We start from the raw sequence: 14,721 nt of genomic DNA, 5'->3' as shown, positions 1-14,721 counted from the left end.
GGTTTATTCCACTTCAGAGTCGTAGGTCTGTGTTATGAGAAATGGCAGTAAATTGTTTCTCAAGAGATGATTCATGTGAATGAACACCTGTCCTGTTTTTTGATTGTTAAAAAAATACCGTGGTTTACAGTGTCCCACTGAAAATGCTGTATAAGCTGAAGAGTAGTAGATTCATCTTTTATTTTTGCTGAACAAAAGCCAGAGATCTGAAGAAGAGGAAACCATGTTTATGCCACTCCACAGAGAAACCTTCAGTAAGTAGTTAATGGCTGGGTTTTCAGTTTGTTATCAGCTGAAGCAGAGTATCGAGATAGTCTAGACAGTCATCTGGGAAAGCGTTTCTTACTAGCTAAATGTGATTTTTTTTTTAAGAGCCATGTATGAAACAGTTATTTTTCTTCATTTCATTACATTAACAAAAGAATTCAGCTGCATGTCTGTGGCTTTTATAGTGTTTCTGTTCTGCTAGCACTTTTTACACTTTTTCCTTAATTTACACAGGAGTTTCTTATGAAATGTTTTTTCTCTTTTGTTTTGGGCATGTACACTTTCTTTAAAACAGCTTCTGAGAAGAATCACAGTTAGCTGGGGAGTCCTCAGGGCTGTAGGTCATCCACTCTTGCCTGACCTCAGCAGGGGCTCTGCTGCATGTGATGGTGCCTGACTTTCTTTTGCCTCTGAACTATGGCCAGCTGGGGTCTAATGTGTAGACACTGTCTCCTTTTTGATCTTCCTTCTTCTGTTTGACCTGACAAAGTGGTATGCAAATTGCCAGAGGATCAAAAAAAAAAAAAAAAAAAGAAAGAAAAAAAGACCGCATCTCCACCTACCATGAAAGTTTGAATTAGATTTAACTTCCTTTAATTTTGTAGCAATTGCAAAATGTACATTTTCACCTTTAAATCATTCTCTAACTGTTCTCTTGGCTAACTGAGAAATGTCCCAACATACCATGATGAGATCAGAGTTTCTGAGAATAATTAAGCGTTTTCTCTGGACCTTTTCTCCAATTCTTCTTCATGTGAGTAGTCTTAACCAGAATAAGCTGGCTCACTTTCATTAGTGGGGTTGATTGCTGGCATGTGTAATGATTCCAGAGGGGCTTGAGATGGTGGAGTGAGGGAATTTACTCTGCTCTTTGCGCTGTTGTTCTTGAACACTCTTAAAAGCTTGTAATACCTAAAAATTTGAATCTAGGGTTTATGTTCCTTTGTTTGGAACATAAACATATACTGAACAACGTTAATTACAGAGGGAAAGCAGAGTGTGACATAAAATGTGGAAGGTGTAGTTGAAATTTTAACATTAAGATCCAGAAATGTAGCTTATTTTCCTTGCTATCATATGGCAAAGCATTGCTTTCATTTTCTGAAGAAGGAATGAAGGAATTAAATATGAAAGAATGTGCATTTGATGCACATGCTGTGCGTTTGTCTGTCTTTCCAGAGCCCAGTTTTTAATGATAGATGTATTTCTATCATAAGAGTGAATCCTGGCTTGTCCCTGAAGTCTGAATACAGGGTTTTATGCCAAGTACGGAGCTTCAGCTGGAGGAGGGGGATCCCTACATGTCATTTAAAATTGAGCATCCAGCTGCCAGGCCATAATAGAAATCATTCTGTGCTTTCGCATCTCCCCTTCAAGGCTTTGTTGGTGGTACAGCTTGCTGTCACAGTGACGGTTTATTCTTACTGAACTGCAAAAACCATGAGAGGATTTTATCTAAATAAGTATATAAAGCAAAGGATGTTTTCTTTTTGGCTTGTAGAAAATAAGTGAAGTTAAAGGTGGAAATCAGCTTGGTAAAAGACAGGAAAGCCTAGGGGTGCATTTTCTTTGCTTTTTTTAGAAAGGCCCCTATGCTGACAAGCAGAAGAGGTGCAGGCTTTGCTGCAGTTCTGCAAAGAGCTGTTGATGTTTGCTTTAATACTGAGGTCCAGTATTGACAGAAAAGATCATGGCTTCACCATCACAAAAAGGTCTTTCAGTATTTGGTGGTCTAAGGTCTTACCCTGGTCTGTATGGTAGAGAGGAAAACCTGTTTTTCCTTCCACTGAAGTTTTGAAGTGCGGGTCTTTGGATTTTGGGGAGCAGGGGTGTTACGTGCCATGCAGTAAATAGTTCTGGAGGAACCTGGGCTATGAATCAGAGTGCCATTTGCTGGGGATTTTTGTGGCTTAATGTGAGAGAACAGGACAGAGTGGTAAGCAGCGGGATGCACAGAGTTACTTCATTGTTTTGAATTCGGTGAACACCTCAGCACAGTAAAGGTGTAAGAAGCTAGTAACACTGGGATAGTAAGCACAAACCACTGAGCTTTGCAAAAAAAATATTTTAGTTTCTCATTTAGATGTGCATTTTGCACAGAGGTAAGTTAGACTGCAGCTTCTTAGAATAACTGATATTTCCTCATTTGTCAGCCTATGTATTTGCATGTAGAAATGTTTCCTGAGAGCAAAATATCCAACCTTGAATGCAGACTTTACTTCCAGAAGTACCGTTACTATATATATACATATATATATATAAATGCATTTATCTACAAGAAGCTGACACTGACAGCAGAGTCCTTACTAGAACCAAAATCTAGGAATAGTTCTTTACCTGCATTTTTTCTACATCTGATTTTTTTTTTTAGCAATCAGTGTACGATTCTGCAGTTGCATATGAAAGAAGTTTATTCCAGGAAGTTTTCCCAGTATTGTTTTGCTATTCATGGGGTTCTGTTGCTTTCAAAAGGAAAATATTTGTGTAATTTCATCTTTCTCTGTGTTTCTTTCTTTCTCTGCTTCTTATGTGTGTGTTTTTAAAAGTATATCTTAAATATTTAAACCATTTTTCTTGTTGTTTATACTAATTACAGAAAATAGCACTTATTTCAGAGGTGTGGTTGATTATCTGTTACTTTGCTGCCCTTTCCTATGTGCTTAGGTGTCTAAGAATGAATTCTTTTTTACAAAAAGTAAAGTTAAACGATCTGCAGGTACTACTACAAAACTTCTACTGTCCTATGTCTGCTTAAAACTGACATAATATCAATTATAATAAAATGGGTGTGCAAACTCTGGAATGTTGGTTTTGAAAAAGGGCTACTTTCTCTGTTCCAGCATAAGGAAAATGAGAATGTGCTTAGTATGGACATGACAGCAGTGCTGGTGGAAACTGGAATTTTGCTAAAAGCTACACAGCTCACATAGACTGCTGTATTAAATGTCTTTTTTTTTTTCCTCTTTAATTTAGAGCTACTCTCCACTCACTTTTTAATTGCCATGTGTATATTAAGTTGCCTAATCAGTCACAGGAGTTTCTTTGATAGAAAGTCTTGCATCACGGCACTTGGTCAGAAATAGTCATGTGGGACCAGTAGAATAGTTTTAAGAATCAAACCTGAAAATGAAAGCTGTCAGCTCTATGAAAGCATTCAAGGCTTCATAATACAGTTAGCATAAGTATTCAAAAACTTTTTAAACCAAACAATTCTTCTTCAGTGCTACATATCAAAATAAATTTTATAAAAATCCTTGTTTCGTTCAGTGACCACAGAATCGGGTGGGGATTTGTCTCAACTTTTTTGAGTTACCTGTGATTTAAAATGTTTAAAAGACTTCAGTGTTCATTATTTATATGAATCATAAGCATAATTAAGGACTTGACCTACAAATTTTCTTGAATTAAAAAAAAGGAAGTGGAAAGGAGGTGGCTCAGACATTACTATTCAGGCTTTGGTTTATATGAACATCTTAGTCTAAATAGCTGTACTGCCCATAGATTATTTTTTTTCCAAGAGAAATTAATAGCTTTGCCAAGTCTCTTTCATTTTCCAAGAGACTAGCTCTCATTTCTAGCCAACAGTTTTTTTCCGCAACTTGTTGGATGTCACCTTTGAAAAAAATGCTTTTTATTTATATCAAGCCTGAATCAGTACAATTCATCTAACTTCTTGTTACCTTTGAAACCTCCCTTATGGTGATCCTTTGTTGTTGGCAGCTACATATTACTGCAGAAAAGAACAATTTTTCCATAGTAGGATGATCAAAATACTGAAGGAAAAACAATTTTAGATAATCGTTAGTGAAACAAACATATGTACTTCTGTTATGTTTCATATTTTTGCATACTCTTGAGTTATGATGGTGGAGTTCAATAGGAAGGATAATGTTTGCATATCCGTACATTTCAGGTCTGAACTTGAGTCCTGCCATGTGTGCTATCAACCATTTCATACTTGGATGAAAATTTGATCAAGGAAAAAGTAGTGATGTCCCATTTTTTCAGAAACACAAAGGTCTGGATAGCGCTGTCAGTTATGTAAGTTCAGTGGGAGAATGGGGTATACTGTGCTCTACCAATTAGCTGATGTTATGGTAAAGTCACAGGTTGTGTTATTTGTCACTGCAGGAGGACAGAGATCAAGTATTCTTCTAATTTTCAAAATATTTAGAGTCATGTTGCTAAAGATAAAATTCCGATACTGAAAAATCTCGTCAGTACTCAAGGAGCAGGTGCTGCAAAGCAAAAATAAATCTCCGGTTTTTGGAGACTTCTGAATGTGAGTGGAGTTTATGGGAAAGTTATCCACAGCATCCTATCGGAGCTGCAGTGGAGGCAGTCGCAGCGGCAGCATGTTTTGGGTTGGAGCTTCTTCTGACAGCGTGAATTTAACTTCAGATCTTTGCCAACATAGACTTGATCTGCTCACCTGGATATTGCCCACTGTGCTGCTATTTTCTGTTGAAATGGAATAAAGCTCTTAATAACACAGATGGCAGATACTAACCTTCCAGCATTCAGATCCTAGATTGTTGGGTATTAGGTTGCGTGTCTAACAATGCTAATGTATGAAATGGATTTTTGAGTTATCTGTAATTTTGAGGTAATCAGACTTACTATATTTGAGTCTTTAGGTGAAGTGGATGCTGGAATGATTTATTTTCTGATCTCTTCATTAACATTTGCTAGATCACAACTATGAGAGAAAGAGTCAGTGTGCAGTCATTATGAAGGGCAAATGTACTGTCTAAGGAAGTAAAACGAGTTTCCCAAATGCTAGGTTTTGTTTTCTAATGGATGCAGTTGGGAGACTTATTTTTAAGTCTTTTACTCACTTCTCATGTGATTCAGACTGATCAACATGCTTAATGTTTCTGGTATTTTACTTTGAGCCACAGAAGTATCAATATTCCAAATAGCTTATGGTTAAAACTATTTACATCCAGATGCATTACTTCCTCATTTAGTTATGGTTATATGGAGTTTTGTTTAAGTAAAAGTGGTGGAAGAGACTTCACAGTTTTTTCCTGTCGATCTTTCTAGCACTCAAACATGAAGTACAGGATTTAATATGTTGCTCCAGCACTTAAGACTTTTAACTTTACAGAGCTTTTAGGTATGTGGGGTTTTTGTGGGTGCAGGACACTGCAACTGCACCTCCAGTAGTACTGTTGGTCTTCACACAGAAATGATATTTTGATCTTGGAAGCTTTAAGTTAAAATTTCAGTCTGTGAGAAGAAACTTCAAGTATTTGTCTTCTTCCATGTGACTTGTAAGGGACATTCCAGCACCGTTAGGTACGTTTTTCCTCTCCTTTTTCTTTCTCACTTTTTTAACTTCTCAGTTATCTGAGAAGTCATTAGAAATTCATGGGCAGCAGTAGTTAGTTAACACAGCATGCAATTATGGAGACTAAATGTGACAATGTTAATATGGAAATAGGATCCTTATATGTATATCAAAATATTTTAGGTTTCTGTCCTGAATGGCAACAAATGGTAGGTGGAATATTAAACATTGTGTTTCAGGCCTCAGGCTGGTGGGTGTTCGACACCAGGAGAAAACATGGTGTGGCAGACAGCTTAACCCATGTCAATTTATGGCAGGCTTTTACACTTCCACTTGAGTCATCCGGTTCTGGCTAGAAGGTAGAGGAAGAAAAACAAAGTAGATGGATATTGGACCATGTCCAGTACTAGAATTATTATGTTTCTAATCCTTGTGACAGGCTCCCTGTCAAATGACTTTTTTTTAATTACAAATGGAATTAGAAGTAACTTTTTTCTTTTCTTTTTTTCCTAAAAAGGAATTGATGAAGAAGATTTCAAGAACATTGATTGTCCCATATAGCCTGTGTAAATACAGAAAATACACTTCCATGAAAGCATATATATGCTGTGGTACAGTTAAATTTAGAAGTCCAGTATGCTATTTCCAGATCTTTTCTTTTTCCTTAATGTTCATGACAAGAAAAAGTGTGTCTTTCATTAAATTTTGTTAGTAACAATTTTGATTGTTGATAAGGACTGTCATTCTTCAAGTCATGGTGCATACTGAATACAACTTTCTGAGGTTAAAGAAAATGAGTAACATGTATGTGCTGAAAATCACTTTCTTTCACCAAGACAGTTACCCTTTCTAAGCAACAAATGATTTGTAACATATGTTCTAACATATGTTCTTTCTGGCAAAGCTATTCCAGCAACAATGTTGGGGAAAGAGCAAATGAAGAAACACCTAAAAATAAAACAATGTGAAAAGGATGATTGATATATAAATTCAGGAATTTGAAGATCAGATGAACCGTAAAAATAATCAGTCTGATTGACTGTGTGAAGAAGACCTTATACTATCACAGGGTAAATTGTGAATCAAATCCACAGCTTCATTTGAAACTACAAAGTATCTTCAGACTTGCCTCTTGTCTTAGTGTATTTGCTTCACTTAGGTGTTTATGTGCTACGCTACTAAGTATCTTTATATAAACAGCTGTGCATTATTCTCAGTCCAAGCGTTCTTTCCTTCCCCTTTTATTGTTAAACCTTATGTCTGACTTCTTCTTAGGTTAGAGGTCCAGCCCTTGCTCAGGTCTTGCTAAAGATCTTTGGACTTCATTTTGGATAATCTGAATGCATTAAGATTTTAAAATTAATATATTTTTAGTGGATACAAATTATATTATTTTTAAATATTGGTATTAATATAAGCCATACTTCTGTACTTACTCTTCTGACACACTGGGTAATACATAGGTCACTCCAAAAATAATGCCTCCTATTTATTTCCATGGAAACTACTACAAAGATCACAATAACGCCATGTGACGGAGAAAATTTCTCAGCTACAGAGCACTACTTTTCACCACAGTCGTCACTACTATGCATTTTCACCAGTGATGAATAAGAGGAAATTCTTTACTCAGAGGGCAGTGAGGCCCTGGCACAGCTGCCCAGAGAAGCTGTGGGTGCCCCATCCCTGGAGGCGCTCAAGGCCAGGTTGGATGGAGCCCTGGGCAGCCTCAGCTGTTGGGGGCAGCCCTGCCCATGGCACAGGGTTGGGACTGGGCAGCCTTTGAGGGCCCTTCCAACCCAAGCCATTCTCTGATTCAATGACATGCACTTCACACCTCACGTTAAAGCTCAGAGTTCAATCTTGTCTGAATGAATTACCAATTTAGCATGGATTATTCCGGGGCAGCATGTTTCTGTAGATCACCAGTCTTTAATAGTAAAACTGCATATTTTTATAATTTCTAATCCTACAATAATTGCTGCATTTTATAAAGTATACTTTGAAGAACTGGTGCTATAAAGATGGAACACTTTCAAGCAGTATTACATCTGAATAGGAATTCCAAAGTAAGTTTGGATGTCAAGATTAAGAAACTTCAAGTTTTGGAAATTTAGAGAGAAGTAATTAATCATTATTTGATTGCATCATAGAGGCCATCCCCCCAGGAAGTATGGTACGCCATTTGAGTGAACTGAGTAAGGAATACCTGACCAGCTGTCTTGTTTAAGTTTTGCTGAGAAGTCATGCACTGAGTTGCCCTCTGGGAATATATCTGTGCCCATCTGGGCTTGTTTAGAATTCCACCAGAGAATTAGGACAGTGTTTGTTGTTGCCATACAGATCAGCGTGCCTCCAGAAATCATGCTCTGTTGCGTTACTGAAAGCCTTACTTTTGATAATGATTGTATAGTAGTGTTATGCCATTGGCTCATAAATGTTCTTTCAAGGTTTCCCTATGCATGTCTCTTTTACCTTCTTCAGCTTCGTAGTTTTGGAAAGCTCATACATGAGGAGTCTAAAATTAATCTGAATGTTGAGGAAAGTTATTGATCTGACAACTGTCATCATGTGGACAAAAATTCTGTAATATTCAGGTTACAGTCCAGTAGTCAGTTCTCAATACATAGCGTACATTATGGACGTTCCCAGAGTCTGCCTGCTATTTGTACTTCAGTCATTAAGGAGAAGATAAAATGAATTAAGTCTTTTTAATCATGTGTATTACAGCCATATTAACATTGTATATAACTTACTTGACATTAGAGTGGGAGTCTGCTCATTGAACAGTTAGTAGCAAAAGCTTTTTCTATGCATATGAAGCTCATTACTTTCTCTGTGTGACATAGAGAATGCTTTTACAGATGATATTAGGCCATAAATTATAATACAGCCAATTGCTAAAGAACACAGTACTGCTTCCAAGAATGAAATAGTGTTGTCATTGAGTTCAATAGCTAAATTCCCATTTGCTTTCACTGAGGCCATGATTTAATTCCATTTAATTCAGTTCTTGAATTCTGAACAGTTCTGTTTTTCTTCTGATAGCAGATTCACCATTGCTGATGATTTGCAGGTTAACTATGGTCTATCACGTATTTCCTCAATCTGTATGACACTTGTGTAAACTTTACATGAAAGAAATATACAGTCATAGTCTGTGATAAGGTCTTCTTTACACTTACCTCTTAAATGAAATCCAGACAAGATTACAGTGAGTTTATGGAATTTAAATCTTTGATAGTTGGAGTTTGTGCTTCAAATATTTGTCATTCTCATATGAGGCTGTTGCTTGATGAAATTACAGTCTTCTCTCAGTCATCAAGGTCTGTATTTCATATTAGGCGTTATCTCTCATTTGGCAGGGACCTTGGAGTTAATTAAACTGAGACTGTTGTGAAGCAGCTTGTCTTCCAGTATGTTGGATGAAAGATCACTGAAACTAGACTTTAATGAACAGGATTTTCTTTCTGTAATGAACATTTTTTGTGGGTGCCCCCTCCTTGAAGGAGTTCAAGGCTAGGCTGGATGGGGATTTGAGTAGCCTGGTCTATAAGGAAGTGTCCCTGCCTATAGCAGGGAGGTTAGAACTAGATGGTCTTAGAGGTCCCTTTCAACACAAACCATTCTATGATTCTATGATTTTGTTTACAGTACTATTTTGGTTACTTGATGGACAGGTGTTGCTGAAGTGCACAAGTCTAAAAATAATATTCTAATGAAAGTCAAGAAACATTAAAATTCACAGTCTCTACAGGGTATTTAAGATATTTTAATCTTGTTTGGTAAACATACAATGTCCGTTACTATACAGATACTTACATGCCTGCTTAACTTTCTTAATGTGAAGAACCCAGTTGAAACTATTTTCCACCGTACATAAATAACTGTCACAAAGTCTTTCCCAAGGGGATGTATGAATGAACCTCATCAAAGATAGGGATCGGAACATCTATTTCTCTTTGAGCTAGCTTTTACTTTAAGAGACTTATTTCTTAGTGCAGGGAAAAATTAATATGAGATATCCCAGGAGGACTATTTTCTCCTTTTGCAAACATGTAGAAGCTCTGATTTTTATTCTTCACGGTGAAAGTATCGGATTCTAGAAGGCATCATAGAATCATAGAATTAGCTAGGTTGGAAAAGACCTACAAGATCACCTAGTCCAACCATCCACCTACCACCAATAACCCCACTAAACCATGTCTCTCAATGCTATATCTAAATGTTTCTTGAACACCTCCAGGGACGGTGACTCAACCACCTCCCTGGGCAGCCCATTCCAGAGCCTAACCACTCTTTCAGAAAAGTAGTGTTTCCTAATGTCCAGCCTAAATCTCCCTTGGTGCAACTTGAGGCCATTCCCCCTCGTCCTGTCACTAGTTACAAGAGAGAAGAGGCCGACCAGCTCACTACAACCTCCCTTCAGGTAGTTATAGAGAGCGATAAGGTCTCCCCTGAGCCTCCTCTTCTCCAGACTGAACAACCCCAGCTCACTCAGCTGCTCCTCATAAGGCCTGTGCTTCAGACCCCTCACCAGCTTCGTCGCCCTCCTCTGAACACGCTCCAAGGCCTCAATGTCTTTCTTGCAGTGAGGGGCCCAAAACTGGACACAGTACTCAAGATGCAGTCTATCAACTATAGCTTGCTTCTGAGCCCAGCTGCAAACCAGTCAAAGAGCAGAAGACAGTATGTGACTTACAGATCAGATTTGTAATCTCTTTTTAGTAGGAAAAAAACATGAGAACAGGACAGTATAGCATAGAGGAGCCATAACCCCACTGCTATGCCATTTTTCATGTGACTGCGTCCTGTGGAAGCTTTGCACTTTCTCCTCCCCTCTCCCTCCCCCCCTTTAAGTTTCCATAAGTATATGAAATCTGAGTCAGAGCAACCATCTGTTTCTCATTTGTTCCTAGAGAATTTGAACTAATTGTTCCCAGTTTGTGTTTCCTCATAAGGTCAAAAGAATCTTTCTTTTTATACAGGTTGAACCCAAATACCTAAATCATTTACAGGAATTTGATCTGGGGTATATTTTCATACTGTTTGTATGCTGTGTTCAGTGAGCTGAATATAGCTTGAATAGGCTATGTTAGTTCACGTTATTCCTCTGAAAATAAGTGGTATTCCAAGTAGTCCTCTGCATGTTGCACTGCTTTGCATTAAGCATTCCAGCAGGAATGTAGATTCTGTGGCAGTCTTTGGCATGGCTCTGATCGAAGTGGAGTGAACAAGTGTGTGGCTTCTGTGGTCTGGATATTCTTCCCATCAGCCACCATGAATTTACTTAGGAGCAAGTCTTTGCCTTATCTGTTCTCTTGTTTGCTTCTTTGTTTTAAAAGCCCTTTCACGTATTATGAATTTTACTGATTTTAATGATTCAGCTGCCTTTCATTATTCACACCCACCAGAAAGAAAGATATTGAAAGGTAAGATAACATTGCAAAAATGATTACATTCAATGGAATAGGTCATGCTACTTCTATGAGCAGTAAACTGACATAAATTTCCAAGTCATCCTGCCATTTCTTAGTATAGGTGTTTACTGGGTTAAAAACAGATTCATGCTTTATTTAATAGTATGCTGCTTCATGTAATACAGTCGTATTTCCTCTTTTCCAGATTATAGAACAGGTCCTTGTTTCACACAAGTTAATAACCAGATGTGTCAAGGCCAGCTAACTGGGATTGTTTGCACAAAAACCCTCTGTTGTGCAACAATTGGACGTGCATGGGGTCACCCCTGTGAAATGTGCCCTGCTCAGCCTCAGCCGTGTCGTCGTGGTTTCATCCCTAATATTCGCACTGGAGCATGTCAAGGTAAGCCTTCTCGTATAAATTGTGCATGACTATTTTGTTGCTGATATGCATCTGGAAAGCTTTGCATCCACTTAAATGAGATTGCTGATTTCCCTGTGTGTGTGTTCTGAATCTTACTTTTAGCAAGATCCTGACATGCTCTATTTCTTCTGGAGTTTATTGAGCGTACATATAGAACAAATCTCACATACCTGGAAAAAATATGAATACCAGTCAAACAGCCATAAATGTAGAGCCTGAAAAGGTCAGAATATCTGTTGAATGCAGCAATCAGCTGCTGCGGTAGCACACCAATTAGGCAACAAGAGTTGCTTTGGCCTTAACTAATGTATACGTCATTCATTCTACTGAAAAAGGCACTGCTTCTTGCTACTGAATACTTTTCTTTTTGAAAAGTACTGACGGTTATTACATAGGATTTTTTTTAATCCCAGCATTTATATAAACCACTCCTGTTGGATACTCTATGTAGATTAATCATCTACAGTGCCTAGAGGAAGGATGGAGAGGAATGCTTTATCAGGGAGTATAGTGTTAGGACAAAGGCTTTAAACTAAAAGAGGGGAGATTTAGGTTAGATGTTAGGAGTAAATTCTGTACTCAGAGGACGGTGAAGCCCTGGCACAGCCGCCCAGAAAAGCTGTGGTGCCCCATCCCTAGAGGCGCTCAAGGCTGGGTTGGATGGGGCCCTGGGCAACCTCAGCTGGTGGGGGGCAGCCCTGCGCATGGCTGGGTTTTGGGACTGTGTGGGCTTCGAGGTTCTTTCCAACCCAAGCCATTCTATAATTCTGTGTGATTTTCCTGTTATTTGTACAGTGCTAGAAAAATGTACTAGTAAGGAAACCCACGGTATTCTCTTGAAGAGAAAACTGCAGCCTGTGGCTTGGACAGGTACACCCTTTGCTGGGTAAGGAGCTGGCTGGAGGGCCAGGCCCAGAGAGTCGTGGTGAATGGAGTTAAATCCAGCTGGCGACTGGTCACGAGTGGTGTTTCCCGGGGGTCGGTGCTGGGGCCTGTCCTCTTCAATATCTTTATTGATGACCTGGATGAGGGCATTGAGAGCACCCTCAGTAAGTTTGCAGACGACACCAAGCTGGCAGGAAGTGTCGATCTGCCTAAGGGTAGAGAGGCCCTACAGAGAGATCTGGACAGGCTGGATCTCTGGGCTGAAGCCAACGGGATGAGGTTCAACAAGACCAAGTGCCGGGTCCTGCACTTTGGCCGCAGCAACCCCAGGCAACGCTACAGGCTTGGGGCAGAGTGGCTGGAAGGTTGTGTGGAGGAAACGGACCTGGGGGTATTGGTCGATGCTGGGCTGAGCATGAGCCAGCAGTGTGCCCAGGTGTCCAAGAAGGCCAATGGCATCCTGGCTTGTATCAGAAATAGTGTTGCCAGTAGGAGTAGGGAAGTCATTGTCCCTCTGTACTCAGCACTGGTGAGGCCCCACCTTGAGTACTGTGTCCAGTTTTGGGCCCCTCACTGCAAGAAAGACATTGAGGCCTTGGAGCGTGTTCAGAGGAGGGCGACGAAGCTGGTGAGGGGTCTGAAGCACAGGCCTTATGAGGAGCAGCTGAGTGAGCTGGGGTTGTTCAGTCTGGAGAAGAGGAGGCTCAGGGGAGACCTTATCGCTCTCTATAACTACCTGAAGGGAGGTTGTAGTGAGCTGGGGGTCGGCCTCTTCTCTCTTGTAACTAGTGACAGGACGAGGGGGAATGGCCTCAAGTTGCACCAAGGGAGATTTAGGCTGGACATTAGGAAACACTACTTTTCTGAAAGAGTGGTTAGGCTCTGGAATGGGCTGCCCAGGGAGGTGGTTGAGTCACCGTCCCTGGAGGTGTTCAAGAAACATTTAGATATAGCATTGAGAGACATGGTTTAGTGGGGTTATTGGTGGTAGGTGGATGGTTGGACTAGGTGATCTTGTAGGTCTTTTCCAACCTAGCTAATTCTATGATTCTATGAAAGACTTCCGTCTTCTGTTTTCAAATTAATAAAATATAGTCTGAGAAACGGGAAAACTTTCTTAGCTTATGCACTATCTCTTTCTATGATGGTACGAAGCTGGTTACTCCTTCTTGTAGGTTTTCACTGTAATCCACCAATCCTGAAAAATAAGCAACTATTCCTCTGTTGCTGTTGATAGATTATAGAACAAACTGTGCAAACAATGCAGTAATAAGGGTTTTGTTAAGGAGAATATACTGTTCTTGTATTAAATGAAGTGTGGTGCACACAGTCTGTTTATAAACGCTATTGTCTTAGAACCTTCCCAAGGAGCAGTGAAAACCATGTGGGCAGAGACATTCAAATATATTGAATACATTTCCTTTTTGTATAAATTGGACCTAAGACACCATCAACAATCACTTGCTTGATTGAGTTCTTATTCCTCGGGAGAATTTACGAGTGTTCTATTGATAGTGTAGATTAAGTTTAGTATTAAGACTGAAGTCACGAGCTGTAAATCAACTTGATTTGTTGAATTCTGATTTTAATCTCTACAGTGAAATGAAGTAACAAAATCCTGTTTCATTGATCATTCTCCAGTCAGAGGGGTGATAGTCTGGTGATAAACCAACAATTCTAGTAATTTTTGATGACAGATTTTTGTTTATTTGTTTTCCGATTTCGAGAAATCTACGTGCACACATGCACACACACATACGTTTGCCTTTGTGTATGCATGTATTATGGCTTCTAAGATCTATATGAGAAAGCATATCTGGAATACTGTTGACATTACTTACTTAAGTAGATTCATGTGGCACAGCTGAGATACTTTTTAGCAAAGTGATAAAGTTGACTAGGATGATATGTTCTAAATTTTATGCAGGCGAGTCCTTGTAGAGCTAGAGTATTTTCTACTTTTATTTACTATTCAAAAAATAGCAGAAATCATACAATATCAAGATTTGATTGTATTGTACATGTGCAAGAATTTCTGTTACAAAATTCGGAAGAAACATCCTGATTCATGTATTTTCTGATGCTCCAAGTGATAAGAAGATTTTGGGAAAAATGGTGACTTTGCTGCTCCAAGAAAGAGTATATTTTCTCCTCCGTTTACTACTTTTGTTTCCCTGTGTTTTGAATTGCAACGCTGATTTTACTGTTGCTTTTCCCTATGTTGTATCATAGCTAAGTGGCTTAAAATAGCATAAATGTAAATGATCAGCAATACAGATCTTGCATAGGAGCTCTTGGTAAGAGTTCTCTACTAACCTGAGTTGAAAAAATGAGAAAAAAATTGAGATGTTCTAAGATGTTTAATTAATTCAGATTAGAACTATATAAAGCTTCTTTTTTTCTTTGTGTGAGTGAAAATTTTCCTTCACAAA

At 38.9% G+C, this 14,721-nt stretch overlaps 1 protein-coding gene across 2 annotated transcripts in view; it reads left to right on the top strand.

Moving 5' to 3' along the window:
- FBN2 (fibrillin 2) overlaps positions 1–14,721 on the top strand; it is a 172,831-nt gene that overhangs the window by 29,086 nt on the left and 129,024 nt on the right. For both annotated transcript variants that reach the window (XM_021381204.1, XM_021381203.1), the window contains exon 6: positions 11,186–11,383. In XM_021381204.1, the coding sequence (XP_021236879.1) occupies positions 11,186–11,383 (198 nt within the window). The remainder of the gene's footprint in view (positions 1–11,185; positions 11,384–14,721) is intronic.

Source organism: Numida meleagris, chromosome Z (assembly GCF_002078875.1).
Source record: "Numida meleagris isolate 19003 breed g44 Domestic line chromosome Z, NumMel1.0, whole genome shotgun sequence".
In the NCBI taxonomy this organism is placed as follows: domain Eukaryota; kingdom Metazoa; phylum Chordata; class Aves; order Galliformes; family Numididae; genus Numida; species Numida meleagris.
The sequence above is the reverse complement of the archived record's forward strand: the minus strand, read 5'-3'. Positions and strand labels throughout refer to the sequence as shown.